Below are 21,704 nucleotides of genomic sequence, written 5' to 3' on the forward strand. Positions count from 1 at the left end.
AGGAATCCTGTGGGCTGATGGTGCAGTTTGCATTGAATGCCTGTATTAGTTCCTTTTGGGCAGTTTTTATTCTTGTTCAGATGCTTATTACAGTTGCATTAGTTTCATTCCATCTACATTCCCAACTGTGTTTTCAGCAAGTATTCTTAAGCTTTATATTCTGGGTTGCTCAGTACTTCACAGCAATAGCTAAAAGAGCAGCCTAATTGTAACTGTTCCCGTTGATCACAACCTGAATCAGTGCCATTTGCAAGTTATGCCATTTTTCAATCAAAGTCATAACAGAAATGGCAAGGAGCTTATATAGAAGAACTCAGAAAGATTTATCATTGCAATTTCAATAGGCATAAAATTTTCACATCCGTACTAAAACCAGCTTGGACAACCATGAACATAGGCAAGCTTACATGCCAGCATAATCTCACTGCATTTTCTACCCTTTCAACTGATGTCATATAAATTGACTGATCACTTTCTTCAAAACAGACAATTCATTGGCTAATTATATGAATCAAGCTTTTAACTTTTAAGTCTGCTTGTATGATAAGGTAAACTGACCATTAGGTCCAGTCGCGGATGACTCTGGGGTTCCACGCTCATCTCGCTCTATAGGCCGAGGGAGCCGGCATTTGTCCGCAGACAGCTTCCGGGGCATGTGGCCAGCATGACTAAGCCGCTTCTGGCGAACCAGAGCAGCGCACGGAAATGCAATTTATCTTCCCGCTGGAGCAGTACCCATTTATCTACTTGCACTTTGACGTGCTTTCGAACTGCTAGGTGGGCAGGAGCTGGGACCAAACAACAGGAGCTCACTCCATCGTGGGGATTCGAACCGCCGACCTTCTGATCGGCAAGCCCTAGGCTCTGTGGTTTAGACCACAGCGCCACCTGCTTGTATGATAAGCAGAAGCAAAATAAGGTAATACTTATATTAAAGGTTATATATCAATTATATTAATTTTCATTAATGGTTACCTGGGCTGTTGTGCATATAAACACACAGGAGGCCCAGCTTCTTTCTGGATGATGTTTCATTGTTAAAGGAGTCATACAGGTGGTGACCATTTTCTGCCAGTCTGCTGACACACAGGCCGTTTTGAACCTGGAAGAGTACAGGGCATAACAGGGTGAGCTTATGCATGTTGCACCGTGCTAAATGTTTGCCATCTGTAGTACCCCTCTTCGGACATAAATATGAGAAAGTAAACATGTAAGAGGACAATGGGGAGAAGAGCACTAGCTCTGCCACTCTCCATCACCATTTTCATTGTCTTCCAACTTGCGCAAGTCAGTGCAAATTGTGGCAAAAGGGGTGGAATTGTGCATTCATTAAAAGGTAAAGGGACCCCTGACCATTAGGTCCAGTCGTGACCGACTCTGGGGTTGCGGCGCTCATCTCGCTCTATGGGCCAAGGGAGCCGGCGTTTGTCCGCAGACAGCTTCCGGGTCATGTGGCCAGCATGACTAAGCCGCTTCTGGCGAACCAGAGCAGCGCACGGAAACGCCGTTTACCTTCCCGCCGGAGCAGTTCCTATTTATCTACTTGCACTTTGACGTGCTTTTGAACTGCTAGGTTGGCAGGAGCTGGGACCGAGCAACGGGAGCTCACCCCGTCACAGGATTCAAACCGCCGACCTTCTGATCGGCAAGTCCTAGGCTCGGTGGTTTAACCCACCGCGCCACCTGCGTCCCGTTGTGCATTCATTACCTGGATTTTAATGCTTAAAGAGGCCTAGATCTGTGTCATCCACATTGAGTACTGTGTTTCTAATGCATATGTTGAGGATTTGTAGCCAGCTAAATTGCTGAGCATGTGGAATGACTTCCATGAGTGTAGTGGAACTGCTCCTCTCAACGTGTGCAAACTCCAGAGCTGTTCTAGGCATTCCCCAAAACCTCTGGAGTATATTGGGGGGGGGAGAGGGGAGGGGAAGTTTTGTTGCGCTCACAGAAGTGTTCTATGCACATACATAGTTGAATACAGCCCTTAGTTTCAGTTTAACTTCTTTTTATTAATGTTTTTAATGTGCCTTTACACTGCAAGCCTCCTTGAGAGGTCTTTTGTCCTTAAAGGTATCTTCAGAGTCTTTAAAATGGCTTAAGAATCTGCTTCGTTGTGAGGTTGTGTGTTTCACCACCCAAACGGATTGGGTTTTAAACCATCTCAAGTAGGCACAAAAAGTCAATTTAAATCTAGTTTCCCATTTTATAATTCCTGAGCAAGCGCAGATATGGATCGCTTGCCATTTGGCAAGAAGACATGGAGCCTTTTCTTTTCTAAACTGAACAGAAATCGCTTTTAACGGATTTGGATTTTTAAAAGTGCTAACACAAAACAGTAACATGGTTCCCTGGGAGCCCTTGCTGCGTGGAAGGTTGTTACCATTCGCCCACATCCCTGCCGTCTTTTAAAACAATGAGGTTGGTGTCCTGCAAGCAGCGAAATGTACTGGACCCAGTCCAAAATATTAAGAAAACTTGAAGAACAACCTGGTTTTCTGTGTGTGTGTGTGAGAGAGAGAGAGTTTGCTTTCTCTCCTTCATAGGCAGGCAAGAAATTATACTGTTAAGAGCTTTGAAATGACATGGTTTGCCACAGACTGCAGGAAGGAATGGAAAAAAATCAGCGTAAACACATAACTGCAGCTTTTGTATGAATAATGTAGCCTTCGTGTTTTTATAACCCTACCATAAAACCAATCCTGCATTAAAAAGCAATCAGAGTTATTTCCCTGCCCAGCTCTGATTGTCTTTGTGTACAAGTTGAGAGATGTATTGTACCTTTCCAGCCTCTCCAACTGCCTGTGCCTATTTTTATTTGTCAAGCTGGGGCTAGGCTGGCCCCATTCCAGATGTGTCTCACAAGATTTGGTGCTGATGATCTATTTATAGAACTGTGGTTCCATTGTCATGACAACCGTGCTAGAGGCCAAGGCGGCTGGGAGCTATTTCTGGACTTGTGCTGTAATGTAAAACTGATTGGGAGGGTTAGTGCATCCTCTAAGCCAGACTAACTTTAGACGGGCAGAAAAAGAAAAAAGACATCTACAGTTTCTTTAAATAGACTTTCCTTTTCTCTTCTTGCCTGCCTGCCTGCCAGTCTGTCTGTCTGTCTGTCCTGTAGGGCCCCAGCAATTTGCGAACGGCGTAGAGCTTACTCTCCCACAGTAACTAAACACAATTCTTGCAGCCTCCACTACATTTTGCACGCTTGCGTTTTTAATTATGTATTTGAGAAAGGGCTAGTAAAGCATAGCCATGCTGGGTTTTTGTTTTGTTTTGTTTTGTTTGTCAAGGAAGGGTTCTTATTTTCTTTCTGAAAGTAGTGCAATGCTGCACAATAATTTTCTGAGATAGCTGTGGTCTTCATATTCTGTAGTTTTAATTTTGTATTATTATTATTATTATTATTATTATTATTATTATTATTATTAAATGCTCTTTTGAATTCACACACCATATAAGGAACTGCAAAAAAAAGATTAACACAAGACGATACCAAATATATTGAATCATAGTTTACTGCTTTTTCATTATTTGTTTGAAATTTTGACCAGTGGTCTTCTTCCACCTCCCAAGTGGCTGGAGTTATTCTGTAATCAAAGCTGATCCCGTTGTGAAAACTGTTTTTATGTTGCACCCATGTTTGCTGTTTCTCCCACAAACTCCAAAATGTATTTCATGTATGTAACTTTATTCAGAGATGGACATTTCAGCACAGTGCTTGTATTTGAAATTGCTTTCGAAGTTAACATATGCACTTCAGTTGTTAGCACTTTTAAACGTGAAACATCCATCATTTTTATCATTTGAGCTGAAAGGTGCGGTTTTATTTCTGCAGACAAATGCAGCTTTGGGGTTTTTTTGAGAATTTATAATTCTTTCTAATATTTTAAACAGAGTTTGCATAGATGTATGGTGGCTAAGACAGTGAACTGGGAAGTTTTCTGTTCAAATCTCACTTCAGGCATAAACTGATAAGCCTGTAAGCAAACCATTCTTTCCGTCATAGCATGCGTAGTCTCTTTCTTCATGCACACACTGCAATATGAATATATAATACATGCCTCTCCCTCATAGGGCTGTTGTATACATAGATGGTTGAAAAAATAGATTGCAGTGCTTAAAATAGTGTCAGAGAAAAAGTTGCCTTTGGTTCCTTGCTTTTCACATTAATTTTGTCTGGTTCTTAGAATCTAAATGGGATTATTTACTCCAGAGAGGAGGGCATCATGTTGTTTCAGTTTACATTTTTAAGTATCTTGTTTTTGGCATAACCTCCCCCTTTCATTGAGGCAGACAGTCCTTTGTTGGCAAGTTTTGTCTAACTTTACTTTTCAGTGGGTGAGTTTTAAATTTGTTAATTCTTTGATGTTCGCATAAAGAAAAAGAACATTTTTACTTATGCATGTTTTATGACAATTAAATGTGAGCATATCTTGTTAAAGTGAGGAGGTAAAACCAGAAGTTTAAGAAGAGACTTCTTAATTCCATTCTCTGCTCTTGTGGACTCACCACGCAAGCACATTTTTAACTTGAAATGGCAGATTTGCCCCGATCCTTGGTAGGGAAGAACTTAGGAACATAATTGGCCCTTTGGAAAAGAAATTCAAATGCTTGTTATGCTTAAAGAAAATGGGAAACCCAAAAGTACTTTTTTTTTAATGTGCAGTTTGAAAATAAACTTGGAATTTGTACAGAAGTACTTCCGGCATAACATTATGGTATAGAGAAAAGATACAGAAATGTCAGAAGTCTAGAAGGAAAGATCATTCATATTCCCATAGATGGCGTCGTTACAAGTACAACTGGCTTTCTCTTCCTAATCTTAAACATTGTCTTGTTTTAAGATTATTCTTATTCTTTTTATTTTGGCATATTAGCCCAAAACAAAAAGTATTTTACTTTTGAGATTGAGAATTCATATGTGTATGTCAACCTCACATTAGTTCACACCAACTAAATATTGAAACGACTATTTCTCAGAAGGCAAGATTACTGGTACTCTTCTTCCTTCCTTCCTTCCTTCCTTCCTTCCGTCCTTCCTCCCTCCCTCCCCGCCCCTCCTTTTTTTTAGTCCATGTAAAGTGAATTAATACTTAAAGGAGAGGGCCTTGGATTTTTTTTTCTCCCAAACACGTTCAGAACAAGTAGAGCTAATAAATGGCAGGAGTACTGGATTTATTTATGTTTTTAATGACTCCTTTTGATTCTATTCCGGGTGGGTAAATGGACGAATCTTTTGCTTTGGGAGCTGCATGTTAATATTTCCATAGTCGTCTTTTTCTGGTGCAGCAGTGCTCAGTCACTGATTCAGATGCTCAAAACATGAACACAAACTGTAATTGCCAGGTATGCAGGAGCACCTGCATGTGCCAAAGTTACTGAAGAAGAAGCTCTTGTAATCTAAAAGTTGGTGAATGTTGGGGGAGAGGGTTAGCTTTTAATTTTAGCTCTTGCACTCTTGAGACATTTAAAAATATATTTATAGTTGTCTTAGAAGCAACCCCTTCCAATTTTTTCCACTGTATATATAGGGAAAAAATACAAAGGGGTGTCACGTTCCTGCAATGCATCTTATGCCATTGAATTAAATCGAGGCAGGCACCAAATAAATGCTTACAGTATCAAAAGAAATGTGTAAAAGGCAGATTTAGTTCTCAGCCGTTGTGTGTGAAAGCTTTGCAAGATATAAACCTCTCCTGGTTTCACATCAGCTGCCTTGGCTGCAGAGAAGTATGTGCCTAGTGATAAGTTGTCCTTTCCCTCTACTTTCTGTGGAAAGACAGAATCCTAAATTAAATGAGGCTAAATCACACAATATAATAGGCTATCTTGTCACTATTCCTCACCTTCAGGGAGTCTTAAAGCAACATGCAGATTTCTCCTAGAAGAGAATGAAGGGAGGGGGCACTTCGTTTTCCTACTGCTGATGTCTCACGCCTCTATAGTTTGGCGAGCATCTCAGATAGGGTGCCCAGATAAACCATGGTTAAGCAAGACTGTCAAATTCATACACAATGTAAAACCATAGCTTAAACAAGCCTGTGGTTCATAAGTTAAAAGCAAACCATGGTGGTTGATTCCTAGAAAACAATCCAGCTGGGCTGGATTGAGACAAACAACACTTTGGTGGGGTTTTTTTATTGTGGTTTACTATTCTGTGTCAATCCAAGTGCCCTGGGATCCCTAGTACTAATAACAGAAATTTATTTCATCTGATAATTTCATTTGAGCATTCTATGTGGCATATCCAGAAAGTTTCTCAGGGAGATTGCTGCTTTTTTGAAAACCCTAAAAAGTATAGTTGCCCCTTCCTTTGGCATTTAAGACACCTACCCAGCCATTGTACAGAGGTTGGGGCTCTTGGAGCTTAGCTTAATACGTGCTCCTCCTCTTCTCTCTCCCCCCGCCCCCTTTTAAGCATACATTTGGAGAGGATGTGAGCTTGTCTAGCAACTATCATACAATGTCGGGCTTTCCTCTGCCTGAATGAGTTCTGTTTTTGAATGGTGGTTGTTATATTTTGGGCAGAATGAATTTTTTATAGCATTCAGACTTCTTTTACCCACCGTGCATGTAGCCATTGGAGTCCATCTCCTGTGAAGTGTTCTAGTGCTGCCTCTCCTGTGTCACTGGTGTTTTTCAAGGAAATCACAGGCCTAAAAATAGTCTGCATAAACAACAGCAAGACAGTTGCGTGGTGTGTGTGCTTTTCTGCTTCAATATTTGGAAATCTCTTTTTCGTTTTCTAACCGTGTCAGCATGTCCAAAACCAATGGCATTGAGTAGGGAAATAAGAACAACGTTTCTGGGCATTTACTGTAAAAATGAAACTTTTAATATCATGTGGAAAACCTGAGGCCAACACGGATTGCACTCCTAAGTTTGCATGATTTCCGGTGCCCATAGCCTCCTCCTGAAATATACATTGACATCATGATTTAAACACTACAGTTTGGAGTCCATAATAATTACCATGCATTTAGCACAGCATGTTGTCATTTGTTGGTGTACCTCCACACTTTATAAAAATAATAACCTAACCCAGCCATCTCAAAAGCCCCTGTCACTTGAGAATTTGTTTTAATTTTTGCTGCTAGTGCACTTTTGCGGTGAATCTCACTCACTGGGGATCTTGCTTGAATTCAGAGTGTCCTGTGTGTGTGTGTGTGTGTGTGTGTGTGTGTTTGTCTATAAAATGTGTAATATGTATAACATTTTGTTAATTTATAAGTCTGCTTTCATATACATTTCCAGTTGCTTTATAACCATAAATTTAAAAATGACCAAAGATAGGTTTAAAAACAATCCTTATAAACACAGAAGCTTTTCTCCCCCGCCCCCTAATCTTCTGCAAAAGCTTCTGAAAACCAGAACGTCTTCAGTTGTTTCCAGTAACTACAAATAGTGGGGGACTGTTGTACCTCAGCAGGGACACTGGTCCACAGAAGAGGTTTGAACACACTGAAAGTTCTGCTCCAAGTTGCTACGGAGTCAGCTTTTGATATTTTAGGAATTCCAAGGAAAGACTTCCTTGCAGAATGTAGTGAACTACAGATTATGTAAGGGATAAAGGTGGTCTCTCGAATAGCCTGGTCTCAAGCTGTATAGGCCCCTTTATGTTAGTATGAAAACCTTGAACTTGGCCCAGTAGCAGGTTGGTAGTCAGTGTAGATCCCACACATAAGGTGTTACACGGGCAACTCCCAATTTACATGAGGTTTACGTTCTGAGGAGTGCAAGCCTCTATTAACTCTAGCTGGAAACTGTTTCAGATTGGTTCAGAAATCAGCCAAGCTGCTGCTTAATTTGGGGAGAATTAGCTTGCTTTATTTTGAGGCAGTCTGATGTGAGTCGTAGAGAACCTACCCATCGCTAGTTGGAACATATAGTTAGTCACATTGGCCAATTAAATGAGAAGAAATAATTTGTATTTCCGCAGCATGTTCCGTTCCTACATCGCACAGAGAAGGATTCAGTTGTCAGGAATATCAGTATAACACCCTAAAAAACTAATGCTATCAACCAAGTATGCAAATACAGGGTAATATATAATACTCTGCTTAATCACGTGAGACACGAAGACATTGCAAGTTTTAGAAGTTGCTTTTGACATCTAATATGAGGCGAATGTGAAGAAAGAAAAGAATTTCCCCAATTGTGTTTGTAGTCAGATTTTTTAAAGCTCATTGTTCAACATTGCTGTAGTGGAAGAAGAGGTCAGAAACAGATTTAAGGTGAATCTGAGAAAGGCAGTATGTGGATAAATGGCCCAGGTTTTCTGTGACATCGCCATCTTTTACGTAGTGGTATTGTCTCAAAACACAGTCCGATGAAAGCAGTTTTGTTCTGTGAATTTGAGTATGTCTAGTTCTGACTCCTACCTTTTCCCCCTCTTTTGAAATGGTACATGATTTTAAGGCAATTCATTGTAAATTGTAATTTGATTTCAAGTCTTTATTTTAATGTCATCTCCACATGTAAGTAGGAATCTTTTGTTACGGAGACCCATTAGAGCCACTGGGACAGGCTACATAAGGAGCCCAAGAATTACTAAATTGGGTTAGGCAAGTGGTCCTATCTGCTGATTCTGTCCAGCATTCTTTCTACTGATATTGACACATGTGAGTCTTTTGGGATACAATTATTCTCAAGCCCCAGGCTCCCCTCCCATCCTCCCACTCAGATCAGTTCCAAAGGAGGAGATTGAAAGTTGCTGCTTTTGATTTTAGCCTCTGATGATTAGAACATTACACCCAAGCCCTTGTTAGTTTCAGCTGCTTGGTTAAAAAAAAGTCAGGATCAAACCATCGTTTAAAAACTTGTTTAAAACAGGACGCAGAGTGTTTTCAGTCACCTCCTCCTGGCAAGTGGAGGGGGAGACACAAGCCCAAGATTTGAGTAGACTTGCTTACATAATACTAAACCGTGGTTTAGAATTACATCTGAACAAATCCTGCCTCTGATTACAAGGAGTGAGATTTTAACTATCCTAGCTAATAGCACGCAATAGACTTTAGTTCTCTCTGGAAATCCTTTAAAAAGTGAGTAATGGTACTGCTCACTATAATATGATGTTATCAGTTTCATGGGCTAATTTCAAATCTTGTGAAGGACTATTTCCTCTTAAGACAAAGAATTCTATTAATTCTTGTGTGTGTGTGTGTGTGTGTGTGTGTGTGTGTGTGTGTTTCGTATGACTTTGTTGCTTTGGTTATGCACCTAGAATTACTCATTTTAGAAGTCCCATATTGCAACCACCAAGGCAGTTTCTTTCCTAAGCTATAAAGCCCTATTTAACCTTAATGGTTTCATCTTTCTCCCCACGCATACATTTTTATTTTTCATTTCGTTTGCCTTCCGAGTTCCATTTACTTTGTTGCTGTTTTTTAAGTCACATGTATGTGAATATTCTATGCTTGAGTTATAACATTACGATTATCATTATGCACCATTATTAGCATGCATAACATGGGAATAGGAGTCCAACCACATCTGGGAGGGGGGGCAGAGGTTCCCCACACCTGACGTTACTGCACATAAATCCCACCCTCCTGCTTAAGCCCCAATCGAAGGGTTGTTGGTGTATACGAAGAAGAAGTTGCTGACTTCTTTTCATTTCGGATCATACTTACAAGGTATTCAAGATTTCTGCCTTCTGTCTGCAGGGGAACTACCTGACCATTTTGAAACCCAAACATCTTATCTATTTGCACTAGTAACTGAAGCTTGCGTTTTGCACATTCCTGGCTGCTGCCGCGGTGGGAGACCTCCCCATAAGGGATGATTCAAGTCCAGTATGCAAAGTAGCAATAGAAACTCAATCACCCCATACGCGGCTTATTCTGTGCTGGAGCACCGTCCTCTATCATTAGGGAAATAGCATGTCTTCAGTTTTGACTGTTACATGTAAAACACACGTACCGAAACCGTTCAGACTTTTTAAAGAATCGGAGTATCTCAGGCTGCATGTGTACCTTTCAGCCATCTTTTTTTTCTTTACTTTACTTTTTTTAAAAAGTAATCAGTACGGTTACTTTAGTAGACACCAAATTAATCATTCTATGTCATGTGGAAATATCCTAAAATGTGTGCTACGCTAAGTGAGGGAGACCCACAATGGGGTGAGATAATACTGCAGTTTGGCTTTATTTATAGCTTATACTTCGATCTCATGGCTATTTTAATACAACTCTGTGATGTGGAAGCTGTGTTTCTGGCCCTCTGCTGGATGACACTGATAAATACATTTTCCTGTTACTTTAACAGCTTACTTTTAAAATAACGTGTCCTTTCCCCAACATATAAAGAAAACCAAAATATGAAAGAAAATCAAGAATAAAAATATTTAATGAAACCTCAAGAAACACCTGGAAACAACAGTAGATTATAAAAGAATGTTAGCAACGGCTATTATGCAATTTTACCAATGCAGATATTTTTTCTTCTCTAGTTTTCTAGACAAGATTGACATAGTCAAGCAAAATGAATACACACCGTCTGACCAGGTGAGTAAAACGGCTTGTGAGAAAACAAGTTGGCACATTTGTTTAAACATTTATGCTCTGCGTTTCGGGAACGTCCTCTACAAAGCACCTTACAACGTCAAATAAAACCCAGCTCTGCCTGACAGTAGACTATAAAAGTGCAAAATACCAGTACAGCTAAATAACAGAGCCACTTTTTTTTAAGGCATATAGAAATAGAATAGAAAACATAATGCAGATCATAAGGACAATATAAACTAGCAAGAATTGAAAACTGCAGAAGTAAAATAGGCTAATTTGGGAAGGGGGGGGGTTCAACAATATGACAGTGTTGGGGCTGTGAAGTAAGTGAATTCCAGAGCACTGGTGCCCCAGCACTAAAAGCACCTGCTTGAGTGGCAGGATTCCATCCCGCAGGGGCATGTGCCACCATCAACAGATCTCCACCCACAGGTCTAAGTGTCTGGCATGGGATGTTCTGGGAGAAGCAGCTTTTCACATACACTGGTCTGGGACCACATAGGCCTATGTTTCCTCACTATTTTTCTGTGTCCAATCCCCTTTTACTCACTTACATGCCACTATTAATAATAATAATTATTATTTATTTATTTATTTATTTATTTATTATTTATACCCCGCCCATCTGGCTGAGTTTCCCCAGCCATACTCGGCGGCTCCCAATCTAGTGTTAAAAACAATAAAGCATTAAATATTAAAAACTTCCCTAAACGGGGCAGCCTTCAGATGTCTTTTAAAAATAGGATAGCTGCTTATTTCCTTGACATCTGATGGGGGGGGCGCTACTACCAAGAAGGCCCTCGGCGGTGGATCTCAGTGAACAATGGGGGTGGAGACGCTCCTTCAGGTATACAGGACCAAGGCCGTTTAGGGCTTTAAAGGTCAGCACCAACACTTTGAACTGTGCTCGGAAACATACTGGGAGCCAATGCAGATCTCTCAGGACCAGTGTTATATGTTCCCGACGGCCACTCCCAGTCACCAGTCTAGCTGCCGCATTCTGGATTAATTGCAGTTTCCAGGTCACCTTCAAAGGTAGCCCCATGTAGAGCGCATTGCAGTAGTCCAAGCAGGAGATAACTAGAGCATGCACCACTCTGGCGAGACAGTCCGCAGACAGGTAGTGTCTCAGCCTAAATGCCGACCGTTGATAGTGCTGCTTATTCTGATCTCCCCCCATAGAAGACTGTTCTGTCTGTCATTCAGGCTCGTTTTCTTTTCAAGCCCACCACATTGTGGGGAGAGGGCAGGGGACTCCTTATTAGTAACCAGCCTTTCCCCCCCCCCCCACATTTTCTTTAAGGACCTTCTTAGATGCAGAGTTCTGACATCAGGAATATTTGAAACCAAGTTTCAGGTGGACAAAGTAAACTTCCAGTAAGTATAACTAAACATGGCACTTGATTAAGCTAAGCTATTCAAACATATTTATCATGTGATAATTAGATAAAATCTTGTGTAAGTACAGTGGGATAACTATTTTGGATAGAATCCTCTAGATTGGATTGCAAAAAGATTCATGTATTTTTACTACTTCTACTACTACAACAACAACATGCACCAAATATTTAATCAAGTTTCAACTTGTAAAAGTGATAATTGGAAGAGTACCTTTTGATTAACATGCTACTAAGGCCTTTGTATAAGTTGTCAGAGCCTGCAGAGCTCCACATAATTTTAATTTATTATTTTGGTGGACCCTACTTGAGAGGGAAGGATCTAAAGTCACTTCACCAATTGTGTCAAATACACTGCTTCGCTGGCTCAGACACTCAGTTTAAATAAGAGAAGCTCTGATGGGTCACTCACTTTTTTTATTTTCCTTTCTAGCATGTTCGATGTTGGCGGGCAAAGAGATGAACGCCGAAAATGGATCCAGTGTTTTAATGGTAAGGTTGAAAATGCATCATACAAGCTACATAGTGAATATTTTGTCTTGGCAATGTACATGATATTATCTCCAGCTCCGTTTACATTTTGTCCTTCCGATCTTTTTTGCCCTCGTGCAACCCTTTTCCATTTACATTCTGACCTCCCACATGTGCCTAGAAGATCTTAAATTTTGTCCTCTCCTCCATTCTCCCCCATGCTCTACCATTCCTTTCCACCAGAAAGAGATTAGAGCACAGAGAAGGCTTGCAAAGGTTTTGAGGTGTTACGGATTATTTTGTTTTTGTTTCTTTTAGATGTGACTGCTATCATATTTGTGGTGGCCAGCAGTAGCTACAATATGGTTATACGAGAGGACAATCAGACCAACCGGCTTCAAGAAGCATTAAACCTTTTCAAGAGTATCTGGAACAACAGGTCCGTCTCTTCAGATCTGATCAGTCGTACCCTTAATTAGCAACGCTATATTATAATTGAGTTGTGACAGCAAAAATACTGTGTAGAGTGCTAAAATGGTGTAAATATAAAATAGAGGAGTTTATGCATTTATTTAGTTAAATGGTCATACTAGTGAGTATTTGAGTAAAAGGCGAAAGATTTATACAATCTGAAGAGAAACCAGAGTATGTGGTGCAATTTTATAGAAATCCGTGAATTTTGGAATAATATATACAAGGAACTCAAAAAAACAACTTAAACTTACTTTTTAAAAAAGGCTGGAAATTTTCCTCCTAAGCATGCTGCCAAAGAAACTTGGAACATCAAAAAGACCATTGACCATGTATGGGATAACAGCTGTCAGAATATTAGTGGCAAGAAACTGGAAGAGTCATTCAATACCCAGTATAGTGGACTGGCAGAATCTAATGGTAGAATACTTGCAGCTAGCAAAGATGACAGGAAGAGTTACAAGGTCAGACAAAACAGAGAGTTTATAAGAATACTTGAAAAATTATGGTGTAAACAGAAATCTCCTGGCAGAATTAGACTGATCCTTGAAATTCATAAAAGGTAACTGAGGTATAATGAAAAATCACAAGAAACAGGTAACTGTGTGGTGTAATTTATTTATATATATATATATATATATATATATATATATATATATATATATATATATATAAACACAGACAAAACACAATGAGAATACTTGCAAGTCTTTTAAAATGTTTGCAGCACTTTTTATTTCTAATTGTGTGAATAATCATTGCATTAACAAAATACTTAATGTTGAGGAATTCCATAATTATGTATGTTTTTTCTCTTCTTTTTTTCTTGATTTTTATACACTTGTCCTTATCTTGCGTTCTTTCTTTCTTTCTTTCTTTCTTTCTTTCTTTCTTATGTTGTAAGCTTGTAATGGCAAGTACTGTATGGATGTATCCATTTTAACTCAATAAAAATTGACTAAAAAGAGTGAGAGAGAACTATTTGAGGCAAGCAGGAAAACTTTTGGGAATACAGGTGGGGAGCATTTTGCACAGGGGTTCTGTTCCTGGCCCCCGCATGTTTCAGTGGCATGCATATAAGAGTGCCCCCCATTAATTCCCCCATTTCTCTTTCTTCCGGGTACAAAAGGACCCCCGCGACAGTGATCACGTGTCAGTTGGACGCACCTAAAATGTTCACCGCCTATAGTTTCCAGATAATGCACGGATGCTGTTGCCATGGTTTATACTGCTTTATTTCGTTTATTTTGGCCACAGCTTTTAACAGTACATTGGCTTCCATTTTCTGTAGGTGGCTACGGACCATTTCAGTAATTCTTTTCCTGAACAAGCAGGATTTGCTAGCAGAGAAGGTTTTGGCAGGGAAATCTAAGATTGAAGACTACTTTCCAGAATTCGACCGCTACACTACACCAGATGATGGTAAGAAACTCGACATTTTGCACAGCCCAAGTAGCAAAATAGACTCTCTAGCATTCAGTTATCTTAGACCGGGGAATGAGGGTCAGGAGAAGGAAGGAAGTTCTGCATTAGTGATGAATTCTGCTCTGTAAGTCTTAAGTGATAGACGACACGTGCTTGCTATTTTCAATCTATTAATTTTTTGTGAAGTGTCAGGTTATGCAAGATTTGTCTCCTGTTTGATGCACAACTGTACACGATTATTAAATGTTGTTTTGTTTCTTTGATACAACTGCCTTTCGCCTCCAATCAGGCCGGTTGCAGTTCAAACAAGGTGAATGCTTTATCTGGTTAAAACAATGCCAATGATACCTTATATTGAAGAGTTTCCAGATAGTGGGTTGCATCTAGCCATGTCATTTTGCAAGTGAAATGACTTCTACTCGCGCAACAGAAGTTCCTCTCCCTCCCCCCACCTCCTACCCCATTCTGTTCTGCGCAGTAACTTAGTTGCATTCAGCCCGATAGATTTTAGATCAGCCTTTCTCAACCTGGTGCCCTGCAAATGTCTTGGACTTCAACTCCCATCAGCCTCAGCAAACATGGTTGGGCGTCGTAGTCCAAAAGCATTTGGAAGCCGGGGGTGGGGGGGGGAGAGAGACAGTTTTAGATGACAGTGCATAAATTATAAGAGCTTGGATCCAAAGATGTCCTTTCATTATCCGAAAGCCTCTTCTGCTTGCGAAAAGGCTATTTACAAAAGTCCTTCCATTTTTGCAAACACCTGACCAAGATTTGCGCAATGTACTTTTCAATTCCCTTTTACGGCCCACTAGAGTCTATATGCTACATCCTATAACTTCCTTATTCACGGTGTTTCTCATGCTATAACGCAACCCCTGCGAGATTGTGGTTGTGCACTCTCGAGAAGCATTCCACTAGCGCTAAGCTATTGCTTCCTTTCACTTCTTTGGATCCAAGCCAAGATATTTATATGAATTCCTATTTTAAGATAATCTTCTTGGTTTTTTTTTTTTAATTGAGCAGCAATACCGGAACCTGGTGAGGATCCTAGAGTTACAAGGGCCAAGTATTTTATTAGAGATGAATTTCTTGTAAGTATGCTTTCCTCAGTATTCCTAAGAGTATCTTCCCCCGACTGCACCCTCCATTGCTTTTAAATGCAATCCATTCCGTACATGTACATGAAATTGTGTATCGTGGGGAACACCATCTGAAAAGCCTGTAAACAACTCTCTAAACCTCTGGAAACCCCTTTTAAAAACCAGCAAAACCTCCTGGGATTGCTATCCATTTTCCCTTCACTTTTCACTCCATTTTTGCAGCTTTAATTCTCTTTTCAGGCTGTTTTTGCCATTTTCACTGCGCGAATCAAACGCGTGCAACTGCATTTAGAGCTGCATGTCTTTTTTTCATTGGCATGATCAGCTGCTTGGATTAGCGGCATTGTTATTATTTTTTACAAGCAGCAGCAGAGGAGAATTCTAGAGGCTGTATCCCAGCACCTTCTGTGATGTTGCAAGAGATATGGGTGCATTCCCCCTCTCATTGTGTGCTTTCAGTGGCAAAAGTCTTGGGCTTGCCCTGCTGTCACCTTTCCCTCATGTAATCTTACGTATGGGGCAGGATTTGTTTCATTTGCTTTTCGCAGCAGAACTACCCCAGGCACGCTTGCAGATTCTGCCCTGCATTTTCCGTATGTAAAATGTAGTTTGTGCTTGCTTGCTTGTTTGTTTAATACAGAAAGATGCATGCAAATATGTATTTCACTGGTGAACATATCGAAATGTGCATTTTACTTGGGAGGGGGAGCGAGGTGCACAAAATGCATGCAGGGGAACAAAATGCGATGCAGTGGCCGACAACCGAGTTGCAGCAAGACTGAAATGGATGGATTTAGCTGTGCAGCTCATCTGTAGCATAATCTCATTCTGGAACTGTACATCTATAGTGCATTCTTAAGGTTTGAAGAGAGGTGGTGGAGGGGTGACACTACAGGAATTTCTTCCACCTTACCCTGTTCCTCTCTGGGTTCTTGCTGGCAGGGCAGAAGAGATGGTAAAAGTAGTGCTCTTGCTTTTTCTGAGCGGGAGAGATCTAAATAGAATTAAAGACGTCCAATTCTCAGGTTAACGTGATTTTCTCCTTGGGTCTGGTGCATTGGCAGGGGACTGGGAAGGTAATGAATCCTTTGGATTAGTGTCTTTCCTTGGTCCGCCTCCAGCATGCCTCTGGAAGGACCAGGGGTCCTCCGGGAGCATCAGGGGCTGCGTACATTATGGCAGGGACCGGGCGATCCAACATCACCTCTACGTCTCTGAGGTCAGAGCTCTCTCTTTTAGCCTGGAAGGAGGGAGGTCCAATGCTGCTTTTGACCACCAGGACACACTCCTGAGGGCGATGGGATCGGCGTATTGGTTTTGCTGAATAACGATTTTGTGTCAGTGATCATTGGTAGTGATCACAGAAGAATGTTGGTTTAGAAAAAGTGTCCTTTCTCTACCTGGATACTAGCAGGTTTTGAAGGAAAATTGCACATTTTGTACAGTGGTACCTCGAGTTACAAACGCTTCAGGTTACAAATTCTGCTAACCTGGAAGAGTTACCTCGAGTTGAGAACTTTACCCTAGGATGAGAACATAAATCGTGTTTCGGCGGCACATTAGCAAAAGCACACCTCTAGTTAAGAACAGCTTCAGGTTAAGAACGGACCTCCGGAACGAATTAAGTTTGTAGCTAGAGGTACCACTGTAGTGAATTATCAGTCTGACTTTTTGGTAATGGCAAATACCGTAATTAGCATCTTTGTAAGTTTTCCTGCCACTTGTTCCGACATAGTTCTGTTCTGTTCGACATTTTGCCCTGGAAATCGAATTCTTGGAGCCGGGGGTGTTGGGGGAAAGAGATAAGGCACTATGAGGTACAATTCTCATTAACCCTGTTCCATGACATCTCGTGCTTTTGAGATAGAGATATATATATATATATATATATATATACACATACATACTGTGTTTGTCCCTCTTGCAGAGAATCAGCACAGCAAGTGGAGACGGAAGACACTACTGCTACCCTCACTTCACCTGTGCAGTGGATACAGAAAACATCCGGAGGGTTTTCAATGACTGTCGGGACATTATCCAACGGATGCACCTTCGTCAATATGAGCTATTGTGATGGAGAGCACTTTTCCTCTGTTTTGGACTCCTTATTCCTTATTAAAAAGAAAAAAAAAAACCTTGCCCACATAGGGTGGAAGAAAAACTGTTGCAATCTCCCTCTGATTTGCATCCCTCAACCTTTTCTCCTTGCTGGACAAATAGCAGCACTTCTAAGCTTGCTTGTTTCACCCCCTTGGAACAGTTTGAGACGGCCCATGAAATGTAAAAGGCCATTTCTGCGAGCGGGGGCGGGAGGGAGGGGGGCGTTTTTTTTTCTCTTAACACTGTCATTAACAAAATAATAATAATAATAATAAATAACACCCTGAAAGTGGAACACCTGAGAGGATTTGGGATTAAAGTTAAATATTTAAAAAGCAAACAAACAAAAGAGAAAATGGGAGAGAGAACTTTAGGTAATTAGCACTGTTGTGGGCATAATCCTATATCCCATGATTTCAACTTTGTTATCCATTCACTGCATCAGACTCAAGAAGGTGCCAAGTCACAGACCAAGTTGAAAGGACAGGTGCTTGAGTTTGGTTCTCTGCCTCTGAATGTGACTTTTGAGCGGAAATACTGACAATTCTACAGCAGATCTAGACAGTAGAAAACCAACTGCTACCTTCAGAAAGGTGTTGTTGAACCATGGCGGTCCTCTGGTGACTGGGGACATTGCTAAATGAACTGCATTATGGCCTGTGATTGCAGAAAGAGTTAACCACACACTGTTTTTTCAGTTTGTCCACTGATGATCCTGTCTGCTATATAGATATATATATATATATACATATATATATAAATCATTATCTGGACTGTCGTCCTCACAGTCTCCCCTTCTTTCTCTCTCCCCTTCTCCTTCTATTGCCTTCCCGTAACCTCTCTTCCCAATTTTTATTTTACTGCTGGATTATTATTCTTGTACAGACTGTAAAATGTATTATTTTGTACAACTTTATTGAAAAAAAAATAACTTGTAGAAGATCTTTGTGCCTTGATTATGGCTGTACCCGTGCAATGAGCTAAGATGTAAGTATGTTTGATTGCGCTGTACAGCTTTGTCAACCCTATCTGCAGCAGTTGCTCAAGGTAGGGAAAATTTATCTGTAGTTTAGGGTTTTTTTCTGGTTTATAAAAGGAGGAGGAAAAAAAATACTGTTTAGTATTAAAAAAAAAAAGTACAAATCGTGCAAACGTAACCACTTTAAAAGTGAGGTCTACAACAAGTGACCAGATGTTGCAGCATCATGCTTTTTAATTTTTAGCTTTAACTCATTTAAATCTCTATCCAAATGCAAAACATGGCTTGTTTCTACATAAACCAAATTTTGCTACAAATTATAAATGTTAGTCTTTGTCATTCATAGTCTTTTTTTTTTGTGCAAAAGGACAAAAAACAGAACAAAAAAAAGCAAACACATAGGCATTGCACAGGCCTGGTGGCCGTCTCTGTGCCAGTCACATGCTTTTCCACCGCCACTATTTCTGCGTGGGCATAAGACTCCCATAATTGCAACATAATTACCTTACCCCTGGATTTGGCCACTTGATTTCAGTTTCAAACGACATTTTATTTCTCTTTTAATAAAGAGAGACTTTAAATTTTTGTTTTATATTAACTATATAAGTAGCTTAAAGTTGAGGAGTGTGGATTTTTTTTTCTTAAACTTGAATAATTTATGCAAATCATATGCTTAGAACAACATGTGGTACAGTTTTTTTTAACAAAGAGCAAAAATCACTGTAGCAATAAGAGAGCATGTAATTTTAGTAACTACACCGCTTTATATTTTATACTTAGGTGTTTTATGTCTTTGTGAGCGTATTACTTTTTCATGTGTCTGAACCTACATGTACAAATTTGTACAAAGTCTAAAATTACCGCTGTACATCTAGATCAACTACATTAACTCAAGCCACCCCTTTGCCCCATCCTGAAAAATGGGGCGAGGGGGAAATCTAGATTCCAATACATCGATTATTTTTTTAATTGCCTTTTTTACACGTTAGCTTATCTTACACCCACCAGACATGACATTAGTTTCTCTCTTGGGAAGAAGTCCCACTTTAGAAGCTGTGCTGTGGCCAATAATTTCTACAAGTGCCAGAAACCTTAACGTTAAGAACCGCAGGAGTTGAGGACAGGTGTAATTAATTCTCTATTGGGGGGGGGGAATTCCCTGTCTCCTTTAATATACGCAGAATAGGTATGAACCATTCACCCAGGTAGAACAAAAACAATTGCATTGTTCACTGCAAAACACACACACACACTTCAATGCTGTGAAAAGTGAGGGGGAGAAGACAAGAACATGCCATTGAGTCTTTCTGTTTCCCATTGCTGCAGTGTCCTGATGAGAGCCAAGCCCAGTCTGATTTTTTTTAAAAAATACTAGCTTGCCTCATCAGATGTGGGGACTGCAGTTGTGCGAAACAATTGAGGAAGCCCTAGCTGTGTCCGCAATTCCCTCAGGCTCCCATAATAGCTCCTTTGGATAGCAGCCTGGGCCTGCGGTGTAGCCAATTCAAATTTAGCAGACGGTCCATTTTAACGTACTAGGATGAGCTGCCTTGTGAGCGTTTGCGATCCGTTGCAAAGCCTGTTCCAGAAACACACCTTTGCCAGTATAAGACTTAGCTAGTGCCTGATGGGATTCCATAGAGCAGAACACACACACACACACACTTTAAAATGTGAGCCTTAATTTTTGCTATAAAAGTAAAAAAACAAAAAACCTAAGTTTAGTGCCAAACCTATTTTTATTACCTCTTAAACCTGGGGGGGGGGTAGAGGGGGGGAGATAATACAAGAAACAAATCAGTAAGGATAGAACGAACTGAGAAAAACAAAAGCATCGCCTTTTATTAAACAGTAGCAAAGACCCCTTTCCATTGGTGAAGAGATTAAGCAAGCATATGTAACAAAGGGTGTGTGTGCATGCCATACACGGGCACACACGCCGTTTAAAATACACCACCTATAAAGCTTTATATGAATGGAAATGTTTGAGATCCTTTTTTTAAGTTGGGTGGGTGAAGGGAGTGTTTTGGAACCAGTTTTGGCTGCAAATGAATGGAGAGCGGTGTGTGTGTGTGTGTGTATGTGTCTCATCTCAGTATTGCCTCTGTTTGTCTCTTTTAAGTTCTTGCAGTTTGGTGGTCTGGTAAATGCAAGTCTTATTTTAACAGCTTTTTCTCTTTGTTTTGTTTTTATTTTTAATACAAAAAAACCCATAAAGCTTTGATGCTTGCTATTTAATTCTGTGTTTTCTTCTGTCTCTAATTTAGCTGACTTAATTTTGCAGTCGTTTGAACCATTCCAATCTAATGCTCATCTTTCCCTTGGACTTTTTTTTTTTTTTTTTTAGCCTCCTGTTCAAATAATAATCAGGATTGAGGATTCTGGATTTGCATCTGTCACCTGCTTCAGGAATTTCTGGCTTTTTACAACCAATGTGTATTTTCTTCCCCAAGTATTCATTGCAACTCTCAGAAAATTACTACCACTTCTGTCAATAAAGCCAACTCAGTGTCTTAGGGACACATGTGCATCCTGTCTATTGACCAAGATGTGTCACGAATTCCACTGTGAAGCCAAAATGAAAGTCTATAAATTCCCCCACACTAGATTTTTGCTATTAACCGTGCTTGGTTGGCCCTTTTAAAGGATCTCTACTGTGGAGAAATATTTTGGTTTGTTGAAGTTGTGCAACTCTTTCGTTGGGTAAGCTCAGGGTTTTTTAAATTACTAACTGAAGATAATGTTTGAGGAGGGTTTTCTTTTGCAAGTGTGTTAATTCCAAAACATTTGGATTTAAAAACATAACCCTCAGCATGCTGGTCTCCTGCATTTAGTCTGAATACTTTAGGTATTTTGTACAAATGAGAATAATAAATTGTAGAGAGAGTGTGGTTTTCAAAACAAGACTCTGTGCTGTAGAAATAACATTCTAACCAAACATTTTTATTTAGCAAAACAAGTATTAGGGCGCTAAATGTTTCCAGGAATCAATGGTGCTGTTTTGCCACTTTATTATACTAATGGGAATATGCTGAGAATGAAAGAGCACTGAGACCTGATTGAGTTAATTCCCAAAATATTTTACCATATTTGCACCACACTCTGGATCATGTTTTTCCCCCCCAGGAACATAGCATTGATAGTGTGATATTTTGTGTTTTCCTTGGTTTATTCCTCATGGCAAAGCCATTGGACCCAGTCCATGGCAGGGTGGAGACACTTTTGCATAGTCTGATCCTATACGACTCCA

The 21,704-nt window shown here is 40.1% G+C and overlaps 1 protein-coding gene across 7 annotated transcripts in view; it reads left to right on the forward strand.

The window, feature by feature from the left end:
* GNAS (GNAS complex locus) overlaps positions 1 to 20,984 on the forward strand; it is a 180,376-nt gene extending 159,392 nt beyond the window's left edge. For 4 of the 7 annotated variants that reach the window (XM_083618941.1, XM_083618943.1, XM_083618946.1 and 1 more), the window contains exons 6-12: positions 10,457 to 10,511; positions 11,815 to 11,888; positions 12,342 to 12,400; positions 12,698 to 12,818; positions 14,142 to 14,272; positions 15,296 to 15,366; positions 17,303 to 20,984. In XM_083618941.1, the coding sequence (XP_083475067.1) occupies positions 10,457 to 10,511; positions 11,815 to 11,888; positions 12,342 to 12,400; positions 12,698 to 12,818; positions 14,142 to 14,272; positions 15,296 to 15,366; positions 17,303 to 17,449 (658 nt within the window). In that variant the 3' untranslated portion in view covers positions 17,450 to 20,984. The remainder of the gene's footprint in view (positions 1 to 10,456; positions 10,512 to 11,814; positions 11,889 to 12,341; positions 12,401 to 12,697; positions 12,819 to 14,141; positions 14,273 to 15,295; positions 15,367 to 17,302) is intronic. The other 3 variants (XM_083618944.1, XM_083618947.1, XM_083618942.1) reach the window with 2 other exon arrangements.
* The last annotated feature ends 720 nt before the right edge of the window (positions 20,985 to 21,704 follow it).

This window comes from Podarcis filfolensis (assembly GCF_964270895.1).
Source record: "Podarcis filfolensis genome assembly, chromosome: 6".
In the NCBI taxonomy this organism is placed as follows: Eukaryota; Metazoa; Chordata; class Lepidosauria; order Squamata; family Lacertidae; genus Podarcis; species Podarcis filfolensis.